The 21,304-nt window shown below is 29.5% G+C and overlaps 1 protein-coding gene across 1 annotated transcript; it reads left to right on the top strand.

Annotated features, from left to right (window-relative positions):
* The first annotated feature begins 15,407 nt into the window (after positions 1-15,407).
* Positions 15,408-16,675, top strand: LOC119678099. Its single transcript, XM_038089767.1, has one exon. It carries the CDS (start codon positions 15,408-15,410, stop codon positions 16,344-16,346), a length of 939 nt encoding a protein of 312 aa, XP_037945695.1. The 3' UTR covers positions 16,347-16,675.
* Positions 16,676-21,304: the final 4,629 nt, after the last annotated feature.

Below are 21,304 nucleotides of genomic sequence, written 5' to 3'. Positions count from 1 at the left end.
TTGACTAAAGGATAAGCGTAATCAACTAATTTTTATATCCAAGTTGCTCTTATTATGAAAGGCAATGTCAAGGCCAGAAACATGTTGCCAATTTAAAATGCAGAAGTGGCAAACTGACCAATAGCAAATATTTCTTATTATCATTATATAGAAGTTAAATTTTTAAAATAAAATAAATTATTTTGAATTAAGGATAATATCCATAAAAATTGCTTAAGTAAAAAGATAATTAAAATTCATTAATACTTTAACATGCTATCAGACATATATATGTCGAGTCTAGTTCGAATGAAACCCAATCTACTGAGACAATATATCCACAATAGCTTTTAAAATATTCAAACAAGTTTCGAATTGTTTTTCTGCGTAAATCTGTAAGTGTAAATACACTTATCCTTGTCGTTTGGTGAGATTAAACGACAGTGTATGCCAATTCAAAGAACCATTACTTAATTAAGTAAGTAACTTACTTAGTTGGACACTGCATACGTAGTTTTGACTAAGTTGGCGGCGTCAAATAGCCTTCGCCAAGTGCCCCGAACAGTGGCTTGCTGTAGTCACTTGGTAGTACAGAGCGTTTCTAAATCGTTGGTCCCCTGGACCTTCCGCCGTAGATAGAAGATGTCCTCTACAGCATTTTCAACCTGTGGATACCGCATTAAGCACATTTCTAGCCGGAGTACTTTCTTCATTTATTTTTATGCGCTTAACTATGTCAATATGACGGTATTGCTCATACAGCTCATCGTTCCATCTCATTCGATACTCGTTGCCCATAGGGACCATAGATCTTTCGAAGAATATTTCTCTCGGATGCTCGAAAATTTAAAAGAATCATTACTAAATGTTTTCTGCTTGACTGTTTAGCGGGCAGTGTAGTATGTTGCACCATTCTGTCTACACCAAAACAGTTGAACTTTAATAATGTTTAATTGAAGATCAGAAAGATTATTATTAATAGATTTATAGCGCACTCCATTGATTGTAACGTTCTAATTGCCAGTCGATTTTGCAATCTATGAAACCATGGTAAAGAAATGCATATTTTTTGGTCACCAATACAGCTTAAAAGCGATAATACTCGTTTTTAACAATATGTTAACTATAAGGTAGCTGCGATATTGAGCTGAGCGAATTAACAATACATGGACTATTATATTGGATCTAAGAGTTACTGCGAATTTTTGTACCTAAAATGGAATTATAACAAAGTGAAAAAAAAAAATGAATAATGTCTTTAATAATATAACCTCACATTCACGATCTAATGAATGGTAGAAACGTTTTGACGAAGATTGAGGATGATAAGAGGTTTAATAATGCTAACATCTTCACCAACAATAGAAATGTGGAAAAATTTAAACAGATTATGCTTATTAAGAGAAAAATTGCTTTAAGATTCGTTACAATGTCATAGAGTTTACGCAATTGGATTCGTGCCAATTTTTTTGCTATGAAACTAGCTAAGAGAAAAATTTACTTCAGAGAGGTTACAATGTTAAAAGTTTTATGCGAAGAAATTAAATTAATCTTTTAGACATGAAACGAATGTCCAACATTTCGGGAAAAAATATAACATCACTACTCACTTCTATTCACTTCTATTCTCCAGACATGACATCCTGGTGGTTTCTTCTCCTTCGCAAACATTTACAACATAACGCTTTTCCCCATTAAAAAACTCGAGGTGTGAAAAATGTTTCAGGCCACATGTAAAAAATTTTATGTCTAAGACTGCAAAAACTGCTATTATCTTTGACGGAAGTCAAAAAATTTAAAAGAGATGTACTCATGTGAAAGTGAGACTACCTTGACGGAAGTGAAATCAAAATTGAAGATTAAATGATATCTGACATATATCATTAGGATCAAAAGTCAAATACTAACAATTAATAAAAAAGTAAATCATCTAATTTCTATCTAATTTTATTATGGTGAAGCTGTTTTGAGCTAGTGCACTTCTTTTTGAACTTGAGGTTGCTTCAAAACCCTTGACACCTTGACTAGATTATTGTTTATTGTAATCTGCTAATCTGCTAATATTTAACTACATAGAAGGAAGTACAGTGTATTCTGAAATATAATATATCGAAATTATTACAAGCAGCATCCACTAAACCAATGAGCATTATGCGGCGATTGCCCACACCTGTAGTAATTCGGAACTGAATGAATGGTTTGAAAATCTTCGTTTTCCTCTCTTTTCGGTATCTGAAATTTTTTTTCAGTGTTTTTAAATTTGTATGAATACAATTCCATTTAATTCTTAACTATTTATAGATTCGACTAAAACCCAGCGAATGGAGCTGTCATTTAAATATTTCAATTCTGTTGCATGTGCACTTTTGATAGTTTATCTAAATGGATATATAATTAAGTACTTAAAAATATAATGAAATGAAATGATTGTAACAAATTTAAAAAAATTAAAAATTTGAAGATAATTTGATTCGGTTAATTTTAGTCATACTTTTATAATTCGCTATTACAAAGCACCTTGAGTTTAGTTTGAGGAAGAATGCTCTCTCTCTCTATGATACTTTATTACCTTAAATACAAAACAAAAATATTTTAATAATAAATCAATTTTTATATTCCGTAAATTGTAAATATTTCTTCTTATTTTTGCGTATTTATTGTTTTTAAGATTTTACTTCTTTTGGTCAAATTGTAAATATTTTTATTTACAATTCAACTTGAATGAAACCCGGCTAAATGTATAAACAAACAAACCGAAAAAAACATTCAGAATTTGCAAATTTCTGTTTGTTTTCTTCGACAGCAAAAACAAATAATTTTGGAATAATGCGTAGAACTAGAACTTTCTACGCACTTACGGAAATGCTCAGATTTCAAGGTCTCAAATGAAGCCATTTCCGAAAGTTTTCATTGTTCCAAGTGACGTGGTGTATGGCAAAAGTGTTGCCACCCAAACAAAAACTGCCGCAATCACTCAAAACGCCATAAAACAATGTCACGAAATCGTTGAGAACGCGTTCTTATAATTAAAAATAGAATTATTTTTCGCATTTTCACACTTAAATGTCGGTTTGTTTACTCAACTATTTCCTCCGGCAAAACAAAAGCAGAGTAAATCAAAATCCATTGAAGTTTATTTACGAATAATTTATAGGACTTTAGTGAAAGCGTAAATTAGCCCGAAAAAGGAAATCTTAAATTTCCAGTGGGAGAGTGAAATTGAGCCAATATTGTTTAGTAGGTGATAAAGAGTTATTACGGAAATTGGATAAAATTAAATTATGCAGTGAAATTGATTTTTATATTGACACAAGGAATTTAAACTTGTATATATAAAATATATATAAAAAATATATATATAAAAAAAGGTACAAAACCTAGGATATAAAAAAATGTTATGTATCTCGAAACTTTCAATGAAGTCGACATGTTTATTGAAAATATAATATATCTTACACTTCATATAAACATCTTTTGTTAACTTTATAAATCGATTGCTTTATTGATTCTTCTACCAACATTATTTACTTATTTATTTATTATTGCTATTGGATGTGGCACTGCAAGTGTCGGGTCTATTGTGCTCTCTTCTGGATTTAGAATAAGTTTTTAAGCCCAGTTGCGTCGATGAAAAGAAGTATAGAATCTATTTTACAAAGTCTTACTGCCTATTCCGAAGGCTATACATTCTCAGAAGTCTATTCCGTATGTGCTCTTCATTACCTTCGCAAATTCTAAGTTTGTATCCATATATATGCCCAGTTTTCTAAGATGGTATTTCAGTTTACAATATTTGGGTAAGATTTCTGATTGTATGGTAAGCCCATACAATCCCAGTATCACCTATTGTTTTAGGCACCAATAAGTGATTTGGATTATGTTAATCCTAGTAGATTATTCCAGTAATCCTTTTTTGTTTGGTTATTCTTAATTTTTATGAGAAAAAGGAGGGTATGCCCATATTTTGTATATTTTATATCTTACTGTAAGCTTTTTCCTTTCTAATTTAAAGTGGTTGAGAAAACTGCAAGTATATTTATAAAATACCACATAGTTTATAAGAAGTCTGGCTTATTTTTTTATCTAAAATATCTGTTTTTCATTAAATTTACTTCATACCAACTTAATATATGTTTCTAATATAGTTAATATTATATCTTAAAATACTGTAATAATATTATAGTATTGTTATAGTATCTACTCACTGTAGAGTAGATTTCATGTAGGTATATTTACTCAAAATCATTATTAATTACTCAGCGATCTCCATCGAATATTTACCTAGTCTTAGCAATTTTCGCATCTTATTTAATTAGTTAGTTGTGATGGAGGGAGGAGCCGTTTTGAATCCACAAAACCTCGTAATATAAAGCCAGAGGCATTTATATTTTTTTTTTTCATCTTTCATGTATTAATATTGCTCCTTAAACTCTGACAGATATCTAATAAGATAAGATATCTGTATTCTAAAAAAATTTAAACAATTTTTAAATAATTATAATTAGTTTCAAAAATATTTTCTTCTTCTTTAAAATTTTTCTATTTAAAAAATGGTTTTTCATTATATTCTACTTTCAATTAAAAACATCATTAAAATAATGTTTTGTATATGCCATTAACTTATATCATTTCCTATTAGTTAATAAATTTCGTGGTTATAAGTGATAGCATATATTCCATTTAGTTGAACCAACTCAAATATTATTCACCAACTTTTTTTTTTCTGAAATATTTATAGCTCGGTCACTTCTATACATAATAATCTCCAGGCTTTATACCCGTAAGTTATTACTCGTCTTATTATTGTTTCATATAACAGTTTTTTTATTTTTATTAATGCTTTTTTAGATGATCTATACTTTTTCAGGTAGTAGTAGTAATATTGTTCATAGTTATGTATTTCTCACTGACATCGTTATCATTGGAACGCCTTTCTACTTTCACCTATCTCAATTGCAAGCAGATGTCATTCAGTTAGACGCCTCTAGGCTGCCGGCGTGCTTTTCTATATTATAATTCCCGCGAAGGCATTCTCTGCCCATGTCCAAAAGATTTTTCTATCTGTCCAAAGGCTTCTTTTCACAATCTACACCGTCGCCCTTCGGACTCTGCTTTGCTGCATTTATTAGGAGAGTTTCCTAACAGTTTGTGTATTTATCATCTTAAACAGTCACTCGCGTATTTCTTCATCCATTATATCAAGGTTTCAGCATTCATCATTAGATGAAAAATTACTCGATTTGTTCGATCAACTCTAAATTATCTTGTGCAAACACTCATTTAAGACTATAGATAACCCGTCAAATTAGTTTATAATATTGTATTATATATTCCAATATTTATTCAACCACGAAACTATTACACATTTTTGTATTTACAACTGTAAAAACATATTGTTGTAACTATCTACATGACCTATTCTCATACAATTAATAGATAATGACGTCAATATAAAGTTTTTTCATTAAAAATACATTTCCTATTGGAATTAATGTACTATTCTTCAATGTATCCAAATATGTTAATTAAATGCAACATTTACCATTAAATATTATAATTAGTTAATTAAACATGTGTCAGTGAGTCCTACTACATCAGTTAACTGGAAGCAATTAAAATGCAATCACACTGCAACATTAATTACTTTTATAAAACGTTAAAAAGCAAATTATACCTGTGACTAAAAGTGTAGTCACGTTTTTGGAACAAAACAACATCACAAATCAAAGCGGAAACGATGCCAAAAGACGTCGATTGATGATGCTTTCTAGTTTATTTTGAATAGCAAGGAAAGAACCCCATTGCTTTTCAGTGCAACCACAATGCAGTCACATTGCAATGCCTTACACCTACAAACTTTATTGCGAGAAAGTGGATACAGTGACTTTTTGTGACGTTACAAAGGATTCTATAACGGAAATGGAAAAGGAATAACACGGAGCAAAGGATAAGAAAAGTAAAAAGGTGTTAAATTTGTGACGCTTGCGGTTGAATTAAGTTATTGTGCCAAAATTAGTTGGCATTGGGCACGTTGCCGTGACACCATCGTTAACGTTAGGAATTTTATGGCACATATCGTGTGGAGGAATGAAGAGGTATGGATATGTGTACCAATATATTTCAATTTCAATGAATTGAAATTTATTTTAAATGGAAAAAGTATTTTCTTACAAATTTCAGTTATTTGTGGTGCTTCTCCAAAGCTTAGAAAGTTTATTACCAGTCAAATATAAAGTAAATAACCTATAAAATTGTACTTTAATTCAAAGAACTCTTGAACTCAAGGTTTTTTTTTTGTATATTATTTGGTCGCGCCTAAGGTCAATTCAATAGAATTTTTTATTGTTATCACTCAAAGCATGTATTCACACCTGTAAATGTCGATAAGTCCATGAGTCAATATGGCAACCGCCACTGTAATTGTTGCTTGCACTTATGGAACTTGATATTCAAATTTTTTTTTTTGTTTAAAAATATAATGATGTACTTGTATCTCTGTTTTCAATAGAAGCAATAATAGGATTCATTTTGTTAATATATGTATATTATTATTTATCGGTAGGTATGTGCAATATATGTGTATTAATAATTTGCCATACGCGCATTGAAATAATATGTTTTCCTCTGCCTCAAATCATTATTCCAGCCTATTTAGTAACTTTGCTAAGGGTTCATTAGACAGACAGATGCTTCAACCCTTGACGCAGAATTGAAAATAAGTATCCCATGCCGACAAGTTGCAGAATGTTGTGAAATTATTCATAATAGACTAATAGTAATAATATATAATGCTATTATTGTATATATATAAAAAAAGGTTAAATAATTATTTTTATAAAAAGGTTTTTTCGAAGAGTAGTGAACTAGAACAACAAAAATTTATTTTTTATATTATTTTAATTAATTGAATTGCCAAATACTCATCATCAGTGGTCGTGGAAATAATTCTTGTATTTAATTATTTGTAAATAATTATTTTTGAGACTGCAAGTACCAGGAATCGAACTCGGGAACTGCCAAATGTGAAGCTCAGAATGAGTGCACTTTAACAATTATTTTTAAATACTATTTCTTTAATTAAATGGAGGAGCGGAAGTTAACATAAAAGGTAAAACGTCTGATTTCATTTTATTTGGTAAACACTAGCTCGATCCTTGTCACTGTTCTCACCAAGTTGGCACACATAATCCACGTATTAATTAAATAAATAATATTTAATTCCTAATGACAATAAATTTTGAAATCAACATGAAAATTTTGAAATCAATGAAATCAATTGGAAAGTTTAGTATAAATACATAAATAATAAGTAAACTAGAAAAATTAATTTCTTGACAGCATCATTTATCCTTTCATGAATTTCTTATAAATTTAATTAGCTAAAATTTAAACTTATATAGGCGGTAAAGGTGAGCGTCGTCAAAAAGACCTATATTTTTTTAATGTTAATTTTTTTTAAATTTAATTTTTTCGTGGTACATAATAAAAACATTACATTAGTACACTGAAGATGACTATAAAATATAATAGAAATATTAGTGTAAATAAAAAAATTTTTAACAATTTTTTTTTTTTTAAAAAAGGAATGTTAAAGCTCATTTCAAAAACAAAACTATTAAGAATGCAGAACTAAATCTTATGAAAATAAATAAATATTTAAAACAAATTTATATATAAAGTATAATATGATAAAGCAAAAACTGCGTAAAGTCACATTGGCCTTTATAGACATCAACATTATTGTCTATTATTCAATATGTTAACTTCTTCAAATACAAGTTACAGTTAAATTATTTTCCACAATTATTTTAAAGTAAAAATAAATAATTTTTAAAAAATTCTGAAATTCTATTCTGCATTAAATACCCAAAAAATTAATAAAATATTTCTCATTTTCCTCTTGCAACTAAGCGACAAGAATTAAATTTCACATTTTATTATCAGTCTTTGTAATTTTTTATATTAATTTCACTTTCACTTACAATTGTTGCATTCAACATTTTCAAAAAATAATAACTTAATTTTAATTAAAATAAAATTGGTGCAATGGACAAGGACCCAAATCCATAATCGTAATATAAATCGAAAGGATATGATAGTTTCGGTCTCACCATTTCTGGTGCGTATGGGTATGTATAGGGATAAGCGTACAAATAAGGATAATATCCATATAAATACTGGTCCGGTGGCAAGAGCGTTGTTCGCAGTGATATTCCAGTTGTAAGTGTCGATTTCGCTTCTAACATTGCAATCATCGAAATGCACATCAAAATAAACTAAAAATAAAAATTAATTATAAAATTTTTAAATAGAAAATGGAAATAATCCTTTGCATTTACTGCTTACCAACTTAAGTGTACTCATATCGTTGCGAATGGTACTTTAGGTTCCAGCTCTAGCTCGTGTCGATGTGGAGTGGAAGCGCACTTAGTTCAGCTTGCGCTTATGAAGTGTTTACAAAGCAATGCAAGTGCAATGCATGCTCCACCTTTTATAGCCTTTTGTAAAGATGTTTTTGTATATATCTTATAAGTCCAACGTGGTTCGCATACTTGTCCATATGAGGAACTTGGCCATACAACATGCACGGCCATATTAAACACAAAAGAAAAAGATAATTGCTTGTACGTAAACATGTTTTTATTTTGTTAGCTTCTGCACTCGGGTGAACTTTATTTTCTTAGCCTTGAACTTGCATCAACATTTTAAGTGCTACTCAGTTGATACCCTACAATGGAAAATTATAATACCAAATGTGTTTTAGAAGATAAAAAAGGCGTTTAATCAGGAACGAAATGCAAATAAATAGACTGTAAAGTATGATTCTTGCTATAAAAGTTGAGTATATATAAATTATGACCTCAAATATGACTATTTAAAATATCATTAAAGATATCATTAAAGATCATTAAGATTTTAAGTTGCGTCGAGTTTTCATAACATAAAATAGACATTATTTCCATAAATAAAGCCATGGACTTAAATAGTCATATTTCTATATAAAAAGTTTTTAATCACTTAATCATTTATAATAATATTCATTCCAATTTAAACATTTCATGTATTATTAAATTAAATATTAAATATACTGGTTTGATTTTGAAATAAAAATTTCATGTTCTTTGTTTCATGGGTCAACTTGCATACTTTTACAACGAAGGAATTAAAAAATCAAAGCAAATATACTACACAACAATTTATAGTATAAAATATGGAAATTATAGCCCATCTGATTTAAAAAGAACGTTGAAAAACGATTATTCATATAAGAAAAAAAGGCACAAATTAATTTTTCCATGTATTTTGTTAGTACATTCCATTGATGTTCAGTTTCTCTGAAATCATCTATACTGTAATTAGGTATAATATAGAAAGAGTTAACAAAACTACATTAATCTTTGAATAATATATATGAAATGCATTCAATAGAGTGAGACTTAGGCGGCCCTGAACTCAATTAGATAATATGGCTATTTGGAATATTAATATTAATAGTGAGAAAATTTCCACCATGATGTGAAAATTTTATCCCAGTAATTAAGGAAAACAAATGTGATCAAAAGACTTAACAACTTAAGATCTAGGCTTATCTAAGCCAGAAAACATAGGTGTGGCACAAGTGGGAGAGCAGTAGGTGAATGAGGTGAGGATATTACGATAGCACAGGGGGTAACTTTGTGACCAGGATCACGATAGCCTCGGTTGTAAAGTGGTATGATGGTGGCGTTTAGGGAGGGTGAAGAGACAGTAATCACATGCCGGCAGAGTGAGTGCTACCAGTTGAGACATCGAAGAAGGGTTATGCAACCGGGTTAGTGCAATGCATGAATCCAAATGTTTTTCATCGCTTGACCAACAAAACTGTATAAGACTAGTATTTTGAACGCAAAGTCACTGCCATCTAGCGGCAAATAAAAACTAAATAATTATTATAATAAGCAATTAAAATTGTTTTATTTAAAACTGCACAAAAGCCATAATAACATATATAACAATATATTATTTATATATAATTATATATAATTATTATATATATATTATAATTATATAAATGTGTTTAATTTGCCTATTATTTAGATAATAAGAAAGAAAAAACTTATTCTGAAACATATTTAAACTTAGATAGTATTTCGATAAATGTGATAAACTATTTATGTCTCAGTAGGCCAATGTGCCATAATCATAATAAGAAAAAATTCAAAAAATAATAATTAAAACATGTTATCTTTTTATCTAAAAATACAAGATGTAATCGAAAGTCACACTTTTAAATTTATTATATTAAAGGATTAAGTTAATAAAAATCAAAAAAAAAAAATTAATAATAATATAAGATTAAAAATAAAAATGCACAATAAAAAAGCTGTAATTCACAGATGAATTATAAACAAAAAATAAATTGAATTTCTAATATGTGAAAAATATTTTTTATACAATATTAAGATATCAAATATAGATGTAATTAACATTAATTTCACCTTATAATTTATTTCATATTTTTTTCCATTTTCCATATTTTTTCTATTAAAAATTGTGGTTTTTTACTATATAAATGTAAACTTGTCATTTAAACGAATATTAAAAAGTACAAAAAATTGGCAGACAAGTTTCATTATTAATAAAATACAAAATAAAGTACTTTTCATTTCTTATTTTTAATGATAATTGATTTCATACGATTAGTTTCACTTTGAATATTTACTTACATATTAAACTATAATAATTAGTCATGTAATTTATTTATTACAACTACTTAAGCACAACAGGTATATACCAAACAAAGGGGGGAAACAGCTTATGAAAATTAATTGAAAATTAGAAATTAATATCGATACATCTATTAATTAATATCATTTCTAATTTGACAGCCATGAGTTCTAAGCCTGGCACTTGCAGTCCAAACAAATTATATACAGACTATAAACTAATTAAATAAAAATTCGAATATTTCTTAAAAATCACTGTTTAGGAGTACTTGGTAATACTCGAAACAGCGTTGTATGGTCAATTAAATTTCAACATATTATTTAAAATTGTTGTTGTTGTTGCTTTATAACTGTTCGAACTCTTCTAACTTAAAAATTAAAATCATCTCATATAAGAATATTCGAAGAAAAGAAAATTTGTTCAGTAATTATCTTAAATGTGTCATTAGCATTTATTAAGGTATTTGATAAGATGCTTTATAATGATACCAAATGTTTTTATGAGATAATTAAATCTTACCTGAAGCGATAGAGTATTTTTTAGGATATTTAATGAAATGCTAAAGATATCATATCTTAAGCGCAAGAGTTGATAATAGTGTATTATCAAAAAAATTATCTTTTTCTTATTATCTTGTAGCGTATCTCAGGTGAAAATGTTGGTACTTTAAAGTACATCAAAATAGACCTAGAGCAACTAAATTCTCGATACAAATATCGCAATGTTTTTGGACATCCCTGCTGCTATTAAAAATCTAGTAATTGCTTCAGCTACATTCTTTACAGTCCCAGTATGTTAAGTTTTGCTGAATGAAGCGCGGCAGTGTCCAAATCACATAATTATCTAGCCGTAGTACCATCTCGAGTAACTGTAGAGTTGAGAAGCTTTTCAAACCAGGTATAGTACTCTATAAAACTAAATCACAAGACATTGATATCACACTCGCACTGGGTAAGCTTGCCATTAAAGTTTTAGTGATAGCTAAAAAAACCCTAAATAGGTGAAGTTTTTTGTTACATTTTAAGATTTACTTGGTCTTATTTAGACAAGAAACTACTTACTAGTAAATTAGTACTGAACAATTGCTTAAACTACAGTAACAGTACTGACAGATCACTACATGTTATGAAGCCATCTTGCAATAACTCTTGTCGTGGCTGTAGTTCTACAGAATAGGAAGAAACTGTATTTTTTATTAAATATCAGTTTCCATCTTTAATCAGTAAAATTTTACATATCTTTTGGGTTTTTTCGCTTATAAACTTGATAGACGTGTTATCATGTAGGGATATAGTGACTAGTTTATTGACTTATCAGGTTGAATCACTTTTACTTAAATGGTATAATCAAGCTTATTATTTTCGACGTTGTCTATTCACTGACCCCAATGGGCTTTATATCTTGTTTGGTGGGCCTCCAGATCTGACATATAAGCAACGTCTACATTCTTGATATAACAATTAGCCTGCATTTGTGTTTAAAAGAGCTGTATTCTCAAAGCCGGTACATCAAACTAACACTTGTAATCGAAAAATTATATACGGACAATTAAATCAATTATTATTTCTAAAAACTGCTAATGTTGGATATTTGGTAGTGTCCGAAACAGCTGCATGGTTAGACCAAACATTTAATTCATTAAAGCTTTTTTAGATTTGAAGATATTCTTAATATCTTAATTCCTTCAATATTATATCATATATTATATTTAAGTGATGTTCCTAAGTACAACTTTCCTGGCTGTGATTATTTGACTATTTTTGGTTTACAAACATCAAGTTTATGTATTTCCTATTTATCTAAAGTTGAATTAGCATATATTAGTAAGCATATCAAATCATTTTAAAATTTGATGAAATTAATTTTAGTGACAATAATATTTTATTACATTAATATACTTAATTAATAAGTAATTGATTTATATTTATTTCAAACAAAAATAATATTTCTGTTTATTTTAAATCAACCTACGTAAAAACGAAAATAGGAATGAACAGGAAGCCAGACGATATAAATTATTCGCATTAAAATGAAACAAAACAACTTAATTTAACAGTTTAGTTAATTATTTCCGTTTTACATAAAATTGCAAATAGAAACGCAAAATATAAATATTGTCTGTCAATTTATCCTAACAGAAATGAAAATGTACTCCTACGATAAAAACAACTTAAAGCAGAAACTAAAAATACAGTGGGTAAAAATTTTCCTTATGCAAAGCTAGCGAATTTGGTCTTTAACTGAAATCAGAGAAAAAAAGCGTTACGTACATCCTCTTACGTATAAAAACAATAAAAAATATTCCCTAACACCGTAGAACAAAAATGTTTGGATTTGTATTTGTATATCTATTAAGCACGTTTTTACTACACACTCGATTTAAATAATACGCCTGATATCTGCGATTACGTATCTTGTATCTTGTATCTCAATAATGTATCTCGAATAAATGCCACTCGTCTTTTGTGTGTTCATATAAAAAAGCATTGCATTACCACGTAATTCCTTTGCTAAAAATAAATATAAAAATTCTTTTCTCTTACAATTCGTAGTTACTTATAATTTCTATTTAATATGTAGTTTAAAACTTATTGTAGAAGAAATCATTTTAGAGTTTATGTAAGGAGAGATTTTATTTGAGTATTTAAATAAGAATTTAAGTGAAATTAATAAAAAAAATTATTTAAGTTTAATTAAACATTATTTTAAGTAATTTTTTTTTCGCTCGTGCGACTAGTGGAGTAACATTAGCATGACTTTCTCAGCATTACGTTCCTAGATTAGGTTCTATACATGAGAGAGTACAAATCATGCAACAAATAATGCGTCTACGAACAGAAATTTTGTATTGAAACTTAACAATTAAAAATAAAAATATAATTAATTAAGTAATTAATTCAATTATTCTACAGCTGGTTTATGTTTTCGTTCTAATATAAACACAGCAAGTAAAATTGTTAATAAAAACTTTCATAGTAATAGTAACAAAAGTCCAGAAAAATATGTGAACAAAAAAGTCAAGTACGGCTTTGGATCACTTGGTTAAGGTGCGCTGATTCTGAGCTTCACATTTGACAGGGCCCGAGTTCGATTCCTGGTACTTGCAGTCTCAAAAATAATTATTTACGAATAATCAAATACAAGAATTAATTCCAAGACCACTGATGATGGGTATTTGGCAATACTCGAAACAGCAATTCATTAAAATAATATAAAAAATAAAATTTTTGTTGTTGTAGTTCACTACTATTTGAAAAAACAACTTTAATAATTTTTTTTTGTTATATAAAAAAATCCAAGAAATCGTCTTATCTAGTTTTACGTTTAAATTCTGATATAAGCAGAAAGGATTGAGGAAGTTTGTTTCAGTATTTTTCACCAAAGTTTCTACTTAATTCAGTTACTCACTGAACTCAGCTTTTATTTAATAAAAAGCAAATCCTGTACTGCGTTGTTCCGCAACGTTTTAAGTGTGAATCGAAAAGTCACTTGGTCGTAGCTAACGTATAATGCGTAAAGTGCACTCACGTGAAAAGTTGAAATGTCGTAACGCCTCAAAATTCACACAGGCAAAAAGGTGTAAAGGATTAAAAAACCAAACACTTTCTAATGGAAAACGAAGCATACTATACATATTCCTATATACATCAAACCCAATTGTGTAAGAGCTTGATTCGAACTCACAACTGCACAAATGAAGAGGCTGTCAAAAGTTTAGTACGGAAATGCACTGACGCATGAAAATCACGTTCACCTTTAAATGAAGTGAAATATTTACTGAGTAGAAAACATCAAGCAAGCCCCAAAGCAAAGTCACGTTGTGAAGGATTCCATGATATCTTAAATAGAAATTCACTTTACTTGCAATACACTTGCTTCACAATTATGTGTTTGAACGCACCGCCACAACACAATATCAAAACGTGTGAGAAATCAGGAATGGTCACTGAGTCATAAGGATTCTTAAAGTGTGGAAGCTCAACTATCAACAAGTGTCAGCGAACGTTTTGTGTGTGTCTAGAAGTTACTACCAGTGTTTGCAGCAGGAAATAAACTAATAATTACATGGTAGCTAAAAATGCAATCAGTGCATATAAGAATTGGTTACACACCCCTTGGAACTGAATTACTTTTGGTTCTTTTTGAAATTACCAGTAAGTGAAAATCAAAGCTATGCAGTTTATGAATGTCAAAAATCACGTTGTCTGCTTTAAGGACATAAACTGCAGGACTGCTTATCTTGATAGAATCACAATCAACGTGATACTGTTGTAAAATTTTGAGCTTTAAAGCTCAATTTTCAGAAACGAAAGAAGACGAGTCTGCGCAGTAGTAGTCGCAAGTTAAGATGCAACGATTCAAAACACTGAAGGGCAGTGAAAATTGAATAACGAAGGATACGAATAAACTTTAACATGCAAAATGGCATTGGGGCAGACTATAAAAGCTGTTGCATGTCAAAGGATTCAAACAGACTAAAACGGTCTTGCTAACAGTTCAATACTAACAGATTTGTAATCTCGGATTATAAAAAAATTTATACAAGTGTATATTATCATTTGATTAACTGATTCTATGTGCTGAAATAGAAAAAAAATATAATTAAATAAATAAAGTGAAAAATTATATATATTAAAACAAAGACTAAGAACTTTAACTAAAAGTGTTAAAAAGAAATATTAAAAATTATTTTTAAATTTTTTAACCAAAAATAAAATAAAATGGATACTCTTACTCCAAAAATATCTTCAACGGATACAAGCAGCAGCAACAGTTCTTCAGCTTCACCATGTATGGATAAAAAATCTAACAAAAAAACGCAGCGCGATCATAAACTGTCCAATTCGCGTTCACGTAGCTTCTTGCATTGCATTGGCAAACGTTTGGGCAAACATTTTATGCATCATCATCCGCATGATGCAATTTTTAACAGTCAAGATGATTTACGCAGTTCCTCGACTGACTCCTTTTCATTAAGTTTTGAACGTGGTTCTCATTTAGAATGTCACATCACTGGCTCAAGTCTTGATCTTACCAGTGAGGAACCAAATTCACGCACTTCATCAGCATCAGCTTGTTCACGTCTCTCACCCATATTGTGTCCTTTAGACTTAGATGAATTAGATTCATTTCGTTACAATAATCAAAACCATTTCTACGTAGAGACTATGTATCGACCAAATAGTGCTTTCGAACATAATAATAATGGCAGTTTAAGTAGCGATGATGATGATGAAAATGTACCAGAAGAACAAAACACAAATTCAGTTCCAGCTTCCAATACACCACGTTCAGTTTCCACAGCAGCTTGCAAAGGTTTACACTTAAGTCGCATATCAATTTCTTCCTCTGTACGCAGTATGTTCCATCATTTTTCACAAACCACTTCAACGCGTTCCTTGTCATGCAGCAGCACGCCTTTGAGACGTATAAGTGATACGATTTCCAAAAAACAGGTTGTCAAGTCCAAAAAATCCACTGCGTCCACCATATCAGCGCCAGCAAACACAAATCGTGACAACAAAAAGAAGGAAAAGAAGCAGCAGAGCATCCTGCGTCCACCAATCAATTATGTTTATATGAAGGGCATGTCGGGCTTATATTCGCGTGTACCACGTTACACAGTCTGTTGTCCTTACGCGATGCAGCAAATCGCCTAAATTTAAGGTGCGACCAAAAGTGAAAGGAAAGTGCAATTGTTATTGAGAGAGAAAAGCAACTGTTATATACAAATGTTTTTTTTTTTTATTCTTAAAATTGTTTAATATTTATATGTAATATCGAATTACTTACAAATGAAAGACTTACTTGATGTTTAGATTAGAATTGGCGTAGAAAGTGATTTAGTGCCTCGAAATTAAGATAAGAGTGTGCATTTTAGAATTTAATTCCAAGTAGTAAAGTATTTGAATAATAAAAATAAAACTATTGTTAAAGACAGCAGAGTATATATGTTAGATATTTATTAAGATATCGGCACTGAAAAGTTCAAATAAGAAACTTGCTGAAAAAAGAGCAATGCAAATAGAATTTTATTATTTAAAAAAAAAAATAAATTTCATATATTTATTTTATTAAATATTTTAATAATTTTTATTTCATAAAATCCAGTACTAATATTCTTTTCGCACAAGAAACTAATACCAAACAGAGTTAAAAAATTTTGATAATATAGCAAAATTATTTTAAAGTTTTATTTTAATTTTTCGTGAGAAATTGATATTAGTACTTACTTTACATCTAAGTACAAACATTAATTAAAAATTAACATAAAACTGCAGATTAAATGATTTTTCCACAAAGTCAAAATTTTGAAGAAAAAGTTTTATATAATTTAATAGGATTTATTTTCTTACACAAATAATTACATATCGAAGAGATTTAGTTCAAATTAACTTAATGGAAATTAAAATTAAAAAATTATTTTTTTTATTAATATTTAATAAATTTATTACTAAAAAATAAAAATCAAAACAAAAAAACTAACTAACTTTAACTACGAATTTACTAAATTTGATTTAGCTAATTCTCCTATAAGAACAAAATCAAAATTTGACACAATGAATTAAAAAAGAAATCCGAAAGCTATTATTACAATATATAAATTAAAAATTTAACTAAAAACTTTGCGAAAACAAATTAAAAATATAATACAAACTCTTGTGATTAATAAAAAAAAACTAAAATTTTATTATATAAAATTATTTTTTAATATTTATGCATATATCAACGTAATATATTTAGTAGAAAATGATATCGTTTAAGTCACTGAAGTAATTAATAAGAAAAAAATAACAAAAAATTCAAAAAAAAACAAAATATGTATATATATAAAATACCCTTAAGAAATTTATTCTGTAAAAATTTTAATTATTTTAAGACTATTACGTCAAGTATATAAAAATAAAAAATACATACATATAAACCATAAAAAATTTGTTCTTTTATTTTCATGAAAATAATTGTTATTTTCAAAAAAACGAGTAAAATACTATTTAATAGACTTTATATCATCTGCAATTCCATCTCTCTAGATATGCCACACATTTTTTAAAGGACCTTTAATTAAAGATGTCTCACGCCATTTATTAAGAATCATTCTGCATTAAAATGAGATAAAGAGTATCCTTTCTGCAAACCATTTCTCTTTACTGCAACTTAAGAGCATGTTCTTTTTCTGTTAACCTCATACTGCTCTGCAATTTACCACGTGCTAATACTTTGTTGTGGGAACAGTTTTAATGAGAATAGTTTCATTTAAGAACAGTTTATTATTGCTTATGCTAACGCTTATATTTTTCGGGTAAAGGTTAAATAACTAAAAAGCGAAGGATTTGTCCTTTAATGTTAGTTGCAGCTAACATAGTGACGACAAAACCTTATTCAATACAAGTCTTTATGTTCAAATATAGTTATCCATAAACTTCCGAAGGCTTAGAACAGCGTAAATATTAGTATTGAAAAGTTTAAAGGAACACTGCGCGACAGTAAATTCCATTTCCTTGTCTGGTCTAAAAAGACCAGACACAATTAACACAAATAAATAATTTACTGAATATTAACTTGTAATATTGTATATAACCTTATTACATATATACATTATATATCTATATTATATCTCATATAAGAGGTTAGCGTTTTGTCTATTTCTGCACTATCCACATTGAAAAAATAAGTTTTAATATCAACAATTTTGACTTTTGCTTTAAATATTGTTCTGAGTCATATTGTATTCGAATATAAAACTTGTAAAATAAAGTTTTAATAATATTAATTACCTAATAGGTTAGATTAAGCTGACTACCTGGCTAGTAAATGAACACGTGATTTTTGACTACTTACTTGTACGTAGGCTACCATTTAAGTCATGGACCTAGGTAACACTAAGTATTGCCAAATGAATTTTAATATTTCTGTTCGAAAGTTTGACATTTTCTAAATGTCATTCATTACTACGTTTTAGTTAACACTCGCAAAACTTTAAATACGACTATTCGCCAATAAGAAATTACATAAAGCTAGACTCTGAGAAAATTTTTCAAAGTACCATGGTACATTAGGACGAATGACATCCTCAGCTAGCTCAAGATTAATCCCATCAAAAAATACAAAAAGGATAGAGCCCTGAAATTATTTGCGAAATCTGACAGACTTACCAACACCGCGTTATCAAATCTCAAAATGGTTACAGGCTCCTCGGGGAGGTATGGAGATCTGAGGTAAATTATTGCTTAGTCTGATGAAGTGATAAATAATAATCCAGTCAAGGCATAAACAGGGGTTTTAAAAATACCTCGAGTTAAGTAAGAGTAAAAGTGCTCAAGTGCACTAGCTTAAATAGCTTCAACATAATTAACTCGCTTATTGTGTTGTTTATATTGGTGCCAAATTGTGTCGTTCCAAAATAATTGATTTAAATTTTCGTGAGATGATTTTTAACGATTTTTTGCGCGTTGTTTCTTTCGCGACGAGTTTCGTGAAGGTCCAAGATGCGCAAGAAGGGCTGTTGTACCAGAAAACATCGACGTAGTGCGAGAAATAATTAAAATGAATTAGCATGTTACATACCGAGAGATAAAGGCGTCTTTAGGCATTAGTGGGCCAATCACTCAAAATAAGGCACATGTTGATTACTGCACGGAAATGCATTAAAATACAGACGAGGTATACGACATCGTTAAACATGATGAATTACGAATCTATAAGCGTAGAATCTATACGCTAAAGTGAGGTCATCGAAAGTGAGCAGAACCTGACTAGACTTGTCTGCGGTTGGAGCAAATTTTAGCAAATGGTCGCTTGTTTCTTCAGAAAAACCGGTCATGTCTTAATTATACCATTTGAACAACGTTGAAAAGTCAAGTCTTAAGAAAAAAAAGCGTGGCTATAAGGCTTCTGCGCCCGAATAGGTTATTGAGACATTAAAAACCCTGGTTTAAATACCAAATTCAGAGTAGCAAAACTGTTTCGCAAATTGGTTCAATCTGATTCAAAAATCTGTTGATCATCATGGATAATACTTCAAAAAACAATAAAACCATTTTCACTGAGAAACCACTGTGTTTTTATTATTAGAAGCAAGTCTTAAAAGACAGCCCTCGTACTTCTTGGTATCACATATGACTTAACTGCTACCTTTTTACAGCTGCGTTAGTGAATTTGTCTTACCTTATTTTCATAGGATATAGGATAGGATATTTAAGGCAGTTGTTCTCAAGCTTTTTTTGACCAAGGACCACTTGTGCTCCGCGGACCACCAGTTGGGAACAACTGATTTAAGGGTATGCTATTTTGAAGAATATTGTATATACATTTTTGTGTCTTAGACTGTTTAGATTATTGATATGACAATGCTAAAATTAGCCGTCTGTCAACATATTCTATTAAGTAATTCATACAATATTTTTACTACTACTTCATCAAAAGAGCACATTTACCACTTCAAGCAAATAAAGATTGTTTATTGTTATTGTATTTTTAAAATACAATTGATTTTTAATTGATTAAATCAACAAATTAAAAGTTTATTTCAAAAGAAATTGTCTAAACTTCAACTTTGATATTCTTCCAACAAAGCACTTAAGCGCAACATCAACTTTGAACAAAAGGAAGACAAAACATACAATAATCAATCACCCACAGCTCTAAGAATAAACAAACGGAGAGACACCGAAGCCATCAGTTAACATGAATCCATTATCAGTGATGCAAATACCTCAAAACAAAACTGGGAACCATCAAAGGACTCAATAGCTCCCGCTGCGTATAACGTAGTTTCCGTGAAAAGTTCAATGAATCACGAAAGCAGTATTGCTGACTTGTTTGTTAAGCAACGCCATGAACAGGACTAAAGTGCTAAGCAGCAAATTTAAGGGAAACACAGTGGCTGCATGGAATTTGCGATACTTAAGTGTGTAAATATTTAAGCATAGCAAATGCAACAACTTCCACGACAAAGGACAAGTGCAATAAGTTTTGCGGCAGCACTTTTTCCAAAATACACATAAATCAGCATAAAGCTTACTTCCGTGACATGTAATGTGACAACTCCTACATATGAACATGCGGTAGAAGGATTTTGGAAGTTTGCTGACAGTTTTTTAAATAGAACTCACTTTTGCTTCCCCAATAGAAAAAATGTACTTTTAAAACAAAAATCGTTCAACAAAGAATTCTGTCTTTTTTCAAGTCTTTTCTGATATCTGTATTTGTGTGGTAAATATCAATTAATGAAAATAAATGTAATTTTATAAATTGAGACAAATGTGTGATATGATACTAGCACGAGTGTATAAGCACATTGCTGATATTAAATTTCAAGCTGCAAGTCATCCGCAAGACAAAATACAATATTAAATATCGTCTATTCGTTGTTTGTGCATTGGTTCAAAACTCTTCCTGAGGTGCAGTACAGCTGGACATTTTCATGTTGGTTCAATGACAGTGGCTGCATTAAAATGCATTAGTAGTCTTGGTTTCGTCATGCTGTAAGTAATCCCTGCATCGTAGCTTAATATGATTTATGCGACAAAATTGAAAAAGCAATTAAATCACGTGGGATGTCCTTTGAACTATGATGAACTCAAAGTTTCAGCAAATATTTAACTTTGAGTGCAGT

The sequence above is a fragment of the Teleopsis dalmanni genome, chromosome 1 (assembly GCF_002237135.1).
Source record: "Teleopsis dalmanni isolate 2A chromosome 1, ASM223713v2, whole genome shotgun sequence".
Classification (NCBI taxonomy): domain Eukaryota; kingdom Metazoa; phylum Arthropoda; class Insecta; order Diptera; family Diopsidae; genus Teleopsis; species Teleopsis dalmanni.
This window is presented reverse-complemented; position numbering and strand designations above follow the sequence as displayed.